Genomic DNA, 12,372 nt, shown 5'->3' on the forward strand with positions numbered 1-12,372 from the left:
CGGTAGAAGTCTGGTCCTGAGTCTGAGTCTCGGATCCTGGATCCGGGATACTGGAGACTGTCCAATAAGTGGCAAAAACGACGCGTGCTATCTAGTCATCTGCAGATGGAGTTGGGCGTTCGATGGGCGAGCTGTTTTCCGAACGGGAATGGGAATGGAAATGGATGGAGTCCTGCAGTCCGGAGTCGATGTCTCTCCGCCAGACATCGTCCAAGGTCCACTTTTGCGAGGATATAAGTTTGGGTAGCAAAAGAGGAGAACCGACTCGACTCGACTCGACTCCAACACGAATCACTCAGCCGCAGCGCATAAAGTTCAAGTTGGGCGATTCCCGGAGAACCGTTGCCAGGCAGCAAGGAATGAGAACGTACAAGGATGAAGCTGTGGATATGGAGCTGTGTCCTACGTAGCTGGATACCAAAAACCTCCTAGCCGGCAAATAAAATCAACAAAATTCAAGTTTTTATTGTTGCCCTGGGGAGGAAGGATTCGAAGGACTCGCCTGCAGTTCCAAGACAGCACATATGTATCTGTATCCTCTGGGGGGAGGGGAGGAGCGGGACTGCAAATATATGTATGTATGTGCATCTGGAACGTGTACTATCAACGTCATCGGCCACATTTGGACGGCGTCTGTCCCTGGCGGGTTTCTTGGTTTCACCAGCAGCAGTTGCAGAACCACCAAACCACCCTGGACCATCGCAAACCATCCTGAACCACCCACTTTGCCTCATCTTCATCGGCATTGCACATCGTTTAAGTGTAGCATCCGGCTGTCCGAGTTCGACTTCAACTTCCACTTGTAGTTCGAGTCCGAACGAGAGGACCTGCGCTGCTTCAATCTAGAAGCAAACACCCAACCACCCACCGACCGAAAGGACCCCCAGAAAGCAGCCCACCAAAGAACCTCCCCACAAGCAAACATAACCCGACATTGGGGCGCTATTGATTTTGGCCGGAATTTTGTGTTGTCCACAAGGGATGCGAATAACGCCCCCGGGGTTGGGGCCCAAAAAACCCGGAGACTAGTGGCGATTGAGTTGAGTTTCAGATGGAATTGGAACTGGACGAATGGGCTTGAGCGGTCAGTGGGGATGTGTTGTATATAGACACGTGTATACACATATATGCGTATGTGAGTCCAGTTTGGGACTCCGCCCATTCGGCAATTTCGGTAAATGTATATATGGCCATGTCTTGAGTGGTTTTGCAAACGGAGTAAGGCGCTCAGGAATTAAGTATTTATTAAAAATATTTCGAATTTTACAGAATGTAAAAATGGTATCAAAGTATCATGCTATTGAATATTTATATACATATAACATATGATAGAATCGATTACCGTAATTACCTCGGGATGGAATATTCGTGTCGTTGGTATTCGCACTTCGCCCTGATAGCAACCGCAATGCATCCTATAAATAAAGGTATACATTAGCATCCTCTCACTTGTGTCCGTGGCATCGCCCGTGCCCTGAAGCCATTTAATTGCCACCAGACGGAACTTCTGACCATTCGACCTGTGGCTGGAGGAGATTAGCTCTTCCTTGCCATCGCTATCGGCTAATAGCCAAGCCATAAAACAATACCAGAAGGCAAATCGAGGTGGGGATCGTGTAACCAGTAATGTAACTGAGACCCTGGACCACGGGCCACATTCGAGTGCATCTTACCTTATTTCTTCAATCCTCCAGAGAGCTACGAAGTTGCAATGTTGCAACTTGCAAGGGAGTTGAGACAACTTTGACTTATTGCTGCGACAGATACAATTACAAACGATTGGCTATATGCCCTGGCCTGCGGGTCTTGCGGTCAATGAATGAATGGCTGGATGGCTGGATGGCTGGCTGCCTGGCTGGCTGGCTGCATGAATGAATGAATGAATGGTCCACGCTCCACTCCCGAGACTCATCCATATTTCCAGACCCAAGACTACAGACTTCAGACTTGAGGCTTCAGACCTCAGGGCCAAAGTTTTCTCACCTTTGTCTTTGTCTTTGCGATCGATCGGAAGCGATGCCAATCGCGATTTGTTATCACGGCTAACGATGGACTGCATAGAGCTAAAACAGATTGAGAAACCCTACATATATATACACCACTATATCTATATATATATATATCCATATCCGAGTTGTAGGATCATCGAACTCTTTTTTTTTTTTCTTTTTTTTTTTTTTTTTTTTTTTGCGGTGGGGATGCGGAATCTTCAGCTCTTGGCCATTGTCTCACTTGGAGTCTGGGGCTGAGCTTATTGCGGTTAACCGAAAGTTGTCTATAAATTATTAAAATTGTCTCATTATTCATATGGAATACAATAGATTTCATTTACGTTTCATTTTATTGCAACAAACAAACAAACAGCAGAGCGGCAAGAGCAACGAGAGCCGCAAGAACCGCAAAACCGGTCCCAGAGACTCAGAACTCTAAGGTGAACTAAAACTTAAGCCCAAACCCAAACCCAAACCGAACCAAAGCAAACCAAAGCGATCTGAACCAGACCAGGTCCAATTGCCTTTGTTTTGTTGGGCTTGTTTTTGTTTTCTCTTTTGTTTTTGTTTTTTAGGGGCCAACTGGGGGCTTGAGATCTTGGCCAGGCGGCCACTTCAGACCTGACACTGAATGCGTGGGAGAATCTTAATGACACACACCTGAGCTTTGAGCCCTCCAGATGCCAAAGCCTTTCTCGCCCTGTGGTCCAAGTAAAAGTTTGCCCAGTTATCAAGTTTATAGGAAGGGAGTTGTAGATATTATAAGGATGCCTAACATAAATTACATTTCCCTATTTTCGGGCTTATATTAACCCCCTTACTAATTGTGAAACTTCTCCCTTCTCTCTCTATTTCCAGGTGAGTTGCTCTCGTGGATAAACTCCCTAGTTTCCCAACATTTTCGTGGATATGGATGTGGATGTCATGGGGCTAAGTATTAAGTATATGGGGTCCTTGGCCGCGGTCGCTGTGTCAGTTGTTTTGGCATTTCAATCAGATGAGCTTGAACATGGCCCCATTACATGGGCAGCGCGTGTAATCGTCTGGTCTGGACAAACTCACTCGGCTCTTGGTCTTTTGGCCCGACTTGTTGCCTCTAATTATGTAAGTCCAAAATCCAAAAGCCAAAAGCCGGGACTCGTTAGCTTGTTGGCCGGGTCGGTGTGTTTGAATCCCGATGACATCTCAATACCATGGACGAATGGAGCAGCCATGTCAAAACCTCAGAGGGCGCATTGTCAATGTCCGAGGTTGATGTCAGGTAGTTTAGTTGCTCGTGTTCCTGATTCTGATTCTGTAGCTTTTGACTTTGCTTTTGCTTTCCCTGCTGATGGGAACCTATCGGAATTTTCGTGCAGCGAAACGCAGGATTTTCCAGAACAACTTTGATGCATCGTCGCTTAATTAGCATCGGAAAAGTTGTGGCCAGTGGGCGCGAAGGGGTATCGGATGGGTTGGAATGGGCGGAGGGTACTACACCTAATTAGTGGCCTTGACTGGCTGACTGATGGATGGCTGGGTGGATGGATAGATGGATGGACTGCATCCACGAATGAAGGAACGTGGATGGCATTCAACTTGCTCCAAAATTCTTCAACCAGCAAATTGAAAGTACACTTCTTACACACGCACAAACTTATAGTTTTAGGCTGTAGATATAAGATCTACAATTATTCAAAGTACACAAAATATCATTTTAACAACTAACATTAATTGAAATTTTTTTTTCTGTTATTGATAACGTATCAATACGTTTTCTTATCCCAAGAATATCTATTGCCCATTTTTCACTGTGCATTTTATTTGTCATCGGCTGACTTACACCACATTCAAGCAGCCGGGGAAAAGTAGTGTAATTCGGGGAAATGGGCGGGAGTTGCGGTAATGTTGCGTGCATGTCTTACACAATCCAAATCCCAGTGACGCCGTACGCAAATTTTCCAGCGACGAGGGCGAACACTAAGTGAAACAAATCGCAGCTGCATCGCAGCTACCTGCATGCCACACACACAGCCACACACGGCACCGCCACCCACTGCACCACCCACCCAGCCATTCCCAACTTCCCCCCAAAAATTATTGGAAGGTGTCAATGCAGGGCGAGAAGCTGTCAGCCGGTTGAATGGGGGCTGTCAGGGGTTAAGCTTGTGCGACTGGCGGTTGCGGAGTGTGGAGATTCGCAAATGTGCAAAATATATACGAGTATGTGCCAAATTATCGGTGGGTGTGTGTGTGTGTTCGTTCATGTGCCACAAAACCAACACCAAATCCAAAGTCCCATAAATACACACGCTTCAGTTCAGGCGGCTTATTGTTGGCCAATAATTTATGCTGACTTGGCTTAGGTTTGGCTTAATATTTAATGCGTGTGGGGCTGGCCAGTCCTTATAAAATTAAATTATTCATAGCTTGTCAATTGAGCTGTTAAGTTACTCAGTCGACAAATAATACAAATACTCAGCCAAATAAATTACTACATTGCTGCAGAGTCAAATATTTTAATTAGCTAATTAACAGACTTCTAGATCGGTAAAAAAAAGTTATATTATTCCTAATTTCACAAAGGGTAAAAATATGGTACAGTCAAATTTGCCTTAGTTAGTGTATCGATACTATAAAATCCCTTGCCATCCCTAATTCAAGCCTCTTTCGGTGCACAATGGACCGTGGAACTTAACCCACTCACCCTGTCATTTTAGCCATTGTCCTTTGGTCGCATTCAAAGCTCAAATCCGATTGATACCCGCGGCGAGGATGAGCCACAAACTCTTTGTCCTATTCGTCCTGTGGGTGGGTTTGCTGGTGTGTGTGTGTTTCTATCTATCTATCTGTGGCATGTCCAACTTGCGGCAAGTGCGTGTAAATGCAAATGTTGCCAATGCTCAGCCGAAAATTGGATTGACAGCGAGAAGGAGGTGGAGAATTTGAAGAAACTGGGAACTGGGTGCTTGGATGCCTCCTCCATCTCCTTCTCCTTGGACTTAGTTAAATGCGCTATGTTCGTCCAGACCGCAGACGTGTCCCTATTTGCTGTCCCTGCCCCATTCAACTGCAAATCCTTAATACAAATTGCAAAAGTAACCACGACCAGAGGGCTCAGCTTTTGGTCTGTTCAACATTGGTTGATGTTTTGCTGTTGTAGCTATTGCCTCTGCGGTTGACTCTCAAGTCGGTTGGTCGGGCATTCAATGAATTCAATTGCCGACGACCGCAGACGGCAAGAGTCGTCGCCGTTGGATGGACCTGGACCCAACCAAATGGCACTGGGTAAAAATAAAATAAAATAAAACGAAAAATAAAATAAAATAAAACAGTGGAGACCCATGGCAGCAGAGAGCGCAGCGACAAAATCGAAACAACAAACTAAACTAACACGACGCCATCCAAGCTGCACTTTCAATGTTACTTTAAGCAATCTGCCAGTTTATAGGGCACTGCAAAAAAAATATCACTTCAAAAATTTTGCACAATTAATAATAATAATTTATGCTGAAAATCTAGATATGAACTTATGGGTTTTTTAATGGTTTTTTAGTTATAACTTCGCAAAAATAAGACTTACAGATACGTAACTTACTGTTTTTTGCAGCTGATTACCCAACCTAACGACCCATTAGCCTTTTTAGATGATTTGGTAAAAAATTTTTTTTTTCAAATTTTCACTTTTTTATAAGGGGTAACATCACGATTTTTTTTCGAAAAATGGTGAAATTTAAAAATTTTTAGCTGAGAATGCCACTCGATAGGAAATTAAGCTACGAACTCAACAAGGTATGGCATTCCACATTTGAACCTTCATTAAAAAAGTTGTACGTAAAATTCTGATACTTTTCTTACTAAAAATCAAGACCTTTTTTTTTTACCAAAATTATCATTTTTTTAGTTGTAACTTCGCAATAATAAGACTCACGGATACGAAACATACTGTTTTTTGCAGCTGATTACCCAACCTAACGACCCATTACCTTTTTTAGATGATTTGGTAAAAATAATTTTTTTTCGATATTTTCACTTTTTTATAAGGGGTACCATCACATTTTTTTTTCGAAAAATCGCGAAATTTAAAAATTTTTAACTGGGAATGCCACTCGATAGGAAATTAAGCTACGAATTCAACAAGGTATGGCATTCAAAATTGTGACTTTTATTACCAAAGTTGTGGGTAAAATTCTGCATTTTTTGTAAGCTTAAATTTATAAAAATAATTAGGAAATTGTTTTTTTTTTAGTTTTAATTTCGACAAATGTAGGCGCAAAAGATGCATTTTTTTCTACTTGAAAGGGATTTGTTGGCCATTAATGGCAAATTTTTGCCAGTGCCCTCGATCGCTACTTTGTTTATTCTACAATGCAGTGCCGTCTTGCATTGCGTCACAGGCCGACAAGCGACGCACTGGGCGACTCTGTGATGCATCTGAATCTGTATCCAAATACAAATCCGAGTTGCATCTGCACTTGTGCCTGGGCACATGATGCAGTCTCTTAATCGTGCAACTCGAGACGTCACATTTTATTTTCGGCCACATTGATATGCAAGTGACGACAGCGGCAGCGATGGTAACGGCAATGGCAACAGCAACAGCAACAGAAATGTTGCTGTGGCAGCAGCAACGTCACAGCAGCAACACTGCAGCAACACTGCAGCAACAGAAACAGCAACATCAACGTCGGCGGGTGGCAGCAGGTGCCCGAAGATATGCAGATGTACGAAAAGTATCTGCAACATGACTTTCAAACGTAATACAAACAGCTCATCCATATGGATGCCCTATGGCTGGCACCTAGGTCGCTCTGTCCGCTTGTCCGACAGTTTGTCCGTATGTCCGTCCATCCGCGTGTCCCCGTGTCCGCCAGTTGTAGACCCCTTCGACAGTCGGTCGATCACGCGGAGCAGAGTGCGCATCGTTTCAAGTACGAGTATCTTTCAGTTACAAGGCTTTTCGGCTCAAGTGTCGACTTCAACTTTCAACTTTGCATCCATGCGAATTTGAATTTATTTGAGTTGTTTATTTATTCCCTTTTCGGGTGTCTCAGCTCTGAACATTTTTATGATTTGTAGGTTAGACTTCTTAAGTCCGCAATAATCCGTTAGTGTGCCGCCAGTTGCCAGTTGCCATTTGCCATTTGCCTGTTGCCGACTGTCCGCGTTGTATGTTGCATATAGCATGTTGCCCGTGGCATGTTGCAGGTTGCTCGTGGGTCGCACGTCACTTGGGCCTTTGTTTGCTGCCGTTCGAATTGAAGGAATTGAAGGCTTCAAGTGCAGCTCTTTTGGCCAGAAGCTGCACAAACACTAAAAGATGAGAGAGTGTGCCACATTTTCGATTCTCACGTTGGGTGACCTTCAGTCGGCAGTCGCCCCCTTGCCACCCGACAGGTTCCCATGACACCTGCCCTGCCCTCACACTTTCGGCTGACATTCATCAATCAGCTCACAAAAAAAAAAAAAAAAAAAAAAAAATACAGGAGAAAAATACAAAAACAGAAACACTCTGGCTTCTTTTCATTCATGGGCACAATGGCCTGCGAGTTGTCAACGGCTCGTTGTTGCTGTTGCTGCCGCTGCTGTTGATGCTGCTGCTGCTGCTGCTGGATAGATGTTGCTCTTGGACTGGAGATGTTGCTGCTGGCCGAGTACCGAGTACCGTTGTCTCGCCGACTGTGGGAATCTGTTACCCTTTCTCTCAGCGCGACTAAGCAAATACGAAATGGCTTTCTGCAACAACAATGAGCGACGACCAACCACAGAGCCACAAAGCTGACATCCAAACACTTTCCAGTATGCACACTGAACAAATGATATACATATTTTATATATCTGATTAAGAATCTACGCTATGTGAACAAACAACACATTTTTTTATTTTCTGATCTTCAAAAGATAAATATCCTTAACGGACCTTTTAACTTTAGCTCACGCTAAGTAGTATTCTAATTTCTTGCTCTACATTTTCAATTACATTTTCGCTCAGTGTGGTCCAGCCTCCCGCCTCTGCCGCAGCCGACGTCGCTGCCTGGACAGAGCGACCGTCAGGTGCATTTGAGTTGAGTTTGCCATTGTTTCAGCCGGGTTTTCGAGGCGCCCCCGCACACTGTCAATGCCTTTGGCCGTCCCAAAAGGGTGAGACCCCATCACCTGCCCACCGCCCACCCGCTGGCCCACCTTCTTCGTTGCCCTATTCTCCACCCACGGCGGAATCCGCTCAAGATACGGAGGCAGCCCGAGAAGAAAAGCAAGCAAACGAAACGAAAAGCAGATGAAAAGAGAGGAAAAGCTGGTGGAAAAAAGTTTGAACGTGTTGTTCGGATTATCCGTGAGATAATTTCTTTTTCTCTTCGACTGGGTACCCACCGAAAAATAAAAGACGAAAAAAAAAATAGCTGTCTTGTTCGCATTTGCTGCCTGTCAACGCCTCCCTTTGATCCCCCTGTTTATTCGCCCAGTGTATAAGTACACATAACATATGTGTGTGTGTGTGTTTGTCATGTGCAGGCCATAGCCATTATTCCTAATTTCGCTTTAAATCAGATCTAGCTACATGCTCTCAACGAACTCTCCACCAACGCCGCCTGACATTCCCCAAAATCCCGATTGCCTGGCGCTTGCCACCAGCAACTTGCCGCCAGCAACTGGCACAACTGGCAACTGGCAACTGGCAACTGGCAACTTGCAACTCGCAACCAGCGCCTCGTCCCCAAAAAGTTTCGGAAGGCAGCTCTTAGGGCCATTTCATTGTCCGTTGTCCATTGTCCGATTCAATGCTGCTGCTGTGCTCTTGATGTTGCTGCTGCTGCTGCTGTTGCTGCCACATCTGCTGCTGCTAATGTTGCTGCCGTTTCCATTTAGTATTTGTTATGGCTTTTCTCTTAATTTGAGGTCGTGAGAATCATGGCTAATTAATTGTCCAACCAACAAATACATATGCAAGGCACATGTGTTGCATGCTACCGATGGACTATTGTGCGCTTTTGTATTGGCCAGGACTTCGCATTGACAACTTTATGAAATGGCAAAGTTTTCGTCCTTTGTGGGGCAAAGGTTTCGCCATATTGTTGCCAGTTTTAGTGTGACTTATACTGGAAGTCTTGTTTTTGAATGTCCTGCAAATATACCCCTGCTAAAATTCGCTGATATGGCTCATTGTTGCCGCTGTGTTCCCAATGTTGCTGTTGCTTTTGTTGCTTTTGCTGTTGCTGTTGCTCATGTTGATGGCGTGTTATTTAAATATATTTAAAGCAGGTAGAGGAGCTCGACACAAAATTACAGTTAGACGAATTGGGGGAAATTCCTCAGCCGAAAGCAGCAACAACAAGGGTAAAACAAAGTAGCTAGGGTAAATGTATTGCAGTTGCTGCTGCTGCTGCTGCTGCTTTTGAAGTTGCTGGTGTGCCCTTTCTGTGCTGCTGCTTCCGCATCGATTTTCACATTGGCCACTGTTGCTGCCGCTGCCACTTCTTCTGCAGCCTCTTCCTTTGGTTCATTACAATTTATTTTTATGTGTAATGCAATTATTGTTGTTGCTGCCGGTTGAATGTTTATTCGCGCTACTTTGGCGGGGGCGTTTTAGAGGGGGGATTAGCGGTGGGCGGGGCACTCCGCCGAGGTCTTTGTTACACTCTCGGACATGACAACAAAGACACGACCACGACACGTTGCGAATTTGCCATGAACATTGCAGTGGCTGCAAGTTGCTGCTGCGCTGTGCTGTTGCTGTTGCCGTTGCCGTTGCTGCGGGGAAGCTGCTATTTGCAGCAAGAGTGGGAGATGGAGGCAGTGGGTGGCTGGGCGGCTGGTAGGTTGGCTGGCTGGTTGGCTGGGTGGTGTACTGACCTGGCGTTGCACTAAATACAAACACACACTTACGGACACGGACACATCTGGCGCTGAAGATCGCGCGATTTCTTAATATGAGAATATTCCCACCATTGTCTCTTTCGCTGATGAGGCTCCAGAGCTCCTCTATTTCTTCTGTTTTCTGTTTTCTGTATTTTTTTTTTTTTCGGGGTGACTGACTTGGCTGTGGAGTGGGTTGTCCACTTCGATTGCATGCGAGGATCGGTGGTGGCTTCAAGCGGAGGAGGAGCCCTCTCCTCTTGGCCCATTTAGCACCAGCTACTATCTACCCACGAGCTGCTGTTTACCGCTGGCGCTGCTTTAATTCCAGTTATGCGAACTTCTTTTGTCTTTTCCCAAGTGCAGTGTGAAAAGATTCCGCATTTGGCATTCACATGAAATCGGTGGCGGCCCTTTACTCTGGGGGTCATTACTGGTCACCAGTTGTTTCAGTTGCTTTTCGCCGGTGGGTGAAAGAACGGTTCTTGCGTGCAACACACGTGGCAGTTCCCACCTCTCCACTAATTTATTTGCTCTGGAATCTGTTGGCCGTGTATGTGTGTACTTCTCCATCGCCATTGCCATCTCCTTCAACTCCCCCCCCCTCTCCCCTCCGTCACATTTTAATTAATAATTTATGCTCGGATTTTCTCTTTGCAGGTGAGTCTAACGGTAATGGCAGCACCACTGACACCACTGGCACCACCAGCACCACTTGCAGCACATTGTGCGTCCACCGAATGTTCCCAGGGAACATGATCAGTCCGAAAGTTAGAGGAACCAGTGAGTAATGAGCAAGTACTGCTAATTGGCAGTGAATTAAGTAGCGGGCTATGGAACAGAAATCAATTGAATTAGTGTAGGAGTAATGCAAAAATTTCTATTAATCGGATTGCTTTCATAACAATAAGTTTACGATCGTTGGTGCTTATGCTTTTAAAATGCTCTGGTAACGATAGCAAAACTAAAACCAACGATCAGCTTCGATTATTTGAAATCACTGTGGGTTACCTTAAAGGGAAACTCATTTCATTTTCCCCATCGCACCGTCTGAGATCCTCGATGGTTGATCGCTGATCGTCGATTGGCGATCGCAATTGTGCAAATCGAGACCAGAAACCCCAGCTTAGCCCTCACACCAGCGAACCGATCTCGTTTTGCGATCGAACAATGGGGCTGCACCTGCAATCGATCGAACAATTCATCAGGCGGGGATTAACAAAGATTTTCCCACAATTTCCCAGCAAAGCACCATCGAAATGCCCAGTGGCAGGAACAAGTATAAAATTTCATTATCGCGCACTTGCAAGACGGAAAGGGAAGGGAAATTGAACAAAATACGGAGCGGGCCTTAGGCTTATCCCATTACACTAAGCGCATATGCAGGAGTCCTGTGTCTTGAGTCCTGGGGTTGGGGTATTCAATTTTGAAGGCTGGATTCGGAATTCTGGGTTCCTGTGTCCTGCATCCTGAGGCCCAAAACACTTGTTGGCCGCTTCATGTTTCAGCAGAAAACGGCGCAGACAAAGCAGCGCCGGTGGAAAATGCGAAAAGATCCTGGGACAATGTCCTTCGCGCAGCTACGATGCCACTTGATTAGCTGCTACATGGAAAGAAAATCCCAATGCTATTCCATTAAGAAATTGTATAAAATTCCAAGGAAGTAAAGAAGATACTAAATGTTAAGTTTGACCATTAACCAGTTTTCTAAAAGCATTAAAAGGACGCATCTTCAAAAACTGAAGTAATGCATCTAGCTAATCAAAGGTCAATTAAAAATTGAGTTTATTTTTTCCAGTGCGTACGGTCCGCGAATAGCGGAAAAGTTGCAAAAATAAAACCTAAAACGCTGGCATTATTTGTCATGGGAAAGATGAGCAGGTGACTTGGCTCCTCTTGCGATTCTGTGCAGATCCTGCGAAATCGTCCTGCTTGGGGAGTTGGTAATTGAATTGATCGTGATTCGGATTTGTGGCCATTGTCGATCGATGAGGATGCAGATGTAGCCACGATCATTATGATAGCTGGCTACCTGAAGAGAAAGGCAGGGGAACAAGGACAAGGACCTCGGGATCAGAATTCAGAATATCAGGACCCCGGAATTCAGAACTCAGAACTCAGGGGCAGTTGTAGCGAAATCGCCAGGACAATGAGTGCGCATTTTGCAGGCTGTCCAATATTTGCGACGTGTCATCGATCGAAGGATGCTTGAGAACCTTCCCGCTCTCTTTTTTTATTGAATGTTTTTTGGTGCGTGAGAAAAAGGATTAAGGGGGACATGCATGTATATGGCAAATACAGGACTGTCACGTGAAAGAGGTAGAGGTGTGCAAAAATAGTGGAAAATGGCATTGAGGGTTCTTCGGCTTTTGGCGAAATGAAGAAGAAGAAGAAGAAGAGAAGGGCCAGCTGGCTGGCGACTGTGGGAATTTCTGGGAGCGAGCATCGGTGTCTGATTTTGATCCATTTCAGGCTAATCAAAGCGCTCGAGCTGAGAAGCACCCCGCGTTTTCCGCCGATTTTCCCCACCCCCCCCTCGATTTTCCGT

The 12,372-nt window shown here is 45.2% G+C and overlaps 1 protein-coding gene and 1 long non-coding RNA gene across 6 annotated transcripts in view; one reads left to right on the top strand and one right to left on the bottom strand.

Moving 5' to 3' along the window:
* Cph (Chronophage) overlaps positions 1 to 12,372 on the top strand; it is a 104,210-nt gene that overhangs the window by 69,559 nt on the left and 22,279 nt on the right. The window contains exon 3 of one of the 3 annotated variants that reach the window (NM_001103429.5): positions 10,485 to 10,607. The exons of the other annotated variants lie outside the window; for them this stretch is intronic. Within the exon in view, the coding sequence (NP_001096899.2) occupies positions 10,565 to 10,607 (43 nt within the window). The 5' untranslated portion in view covers positions 10,485 to 10,564. The remainder of the gene's footprint in view (positions 1 to 10,484; positions 10,608 to 12,372) is intronic. 3 annotated transcript variants of the gene reach the window in all.
* The window catches only part of lncRNA:CR44357 (long non-coding RNA:CR44357), a 239,347-nt gene that overhangs the window by 40,831 nt on the left and 186,144 nt on the right, over positions 1 to 12,372 (bottom strand). The window lies entirely within an intron of this gene.

Source organism: Drosophila melanogaster, chromosome X (genome assembly GCF_000001215.4).
Source record: "Drosophila melanogaster chromosome X".
In the NCBI taxonomy this organism is placed as follows: Eukaryota; Metazoa; Arthropoda; class Insecta; order Diptera; family Drosophilidae; genus Drosophila; species Drosophila melanogaster.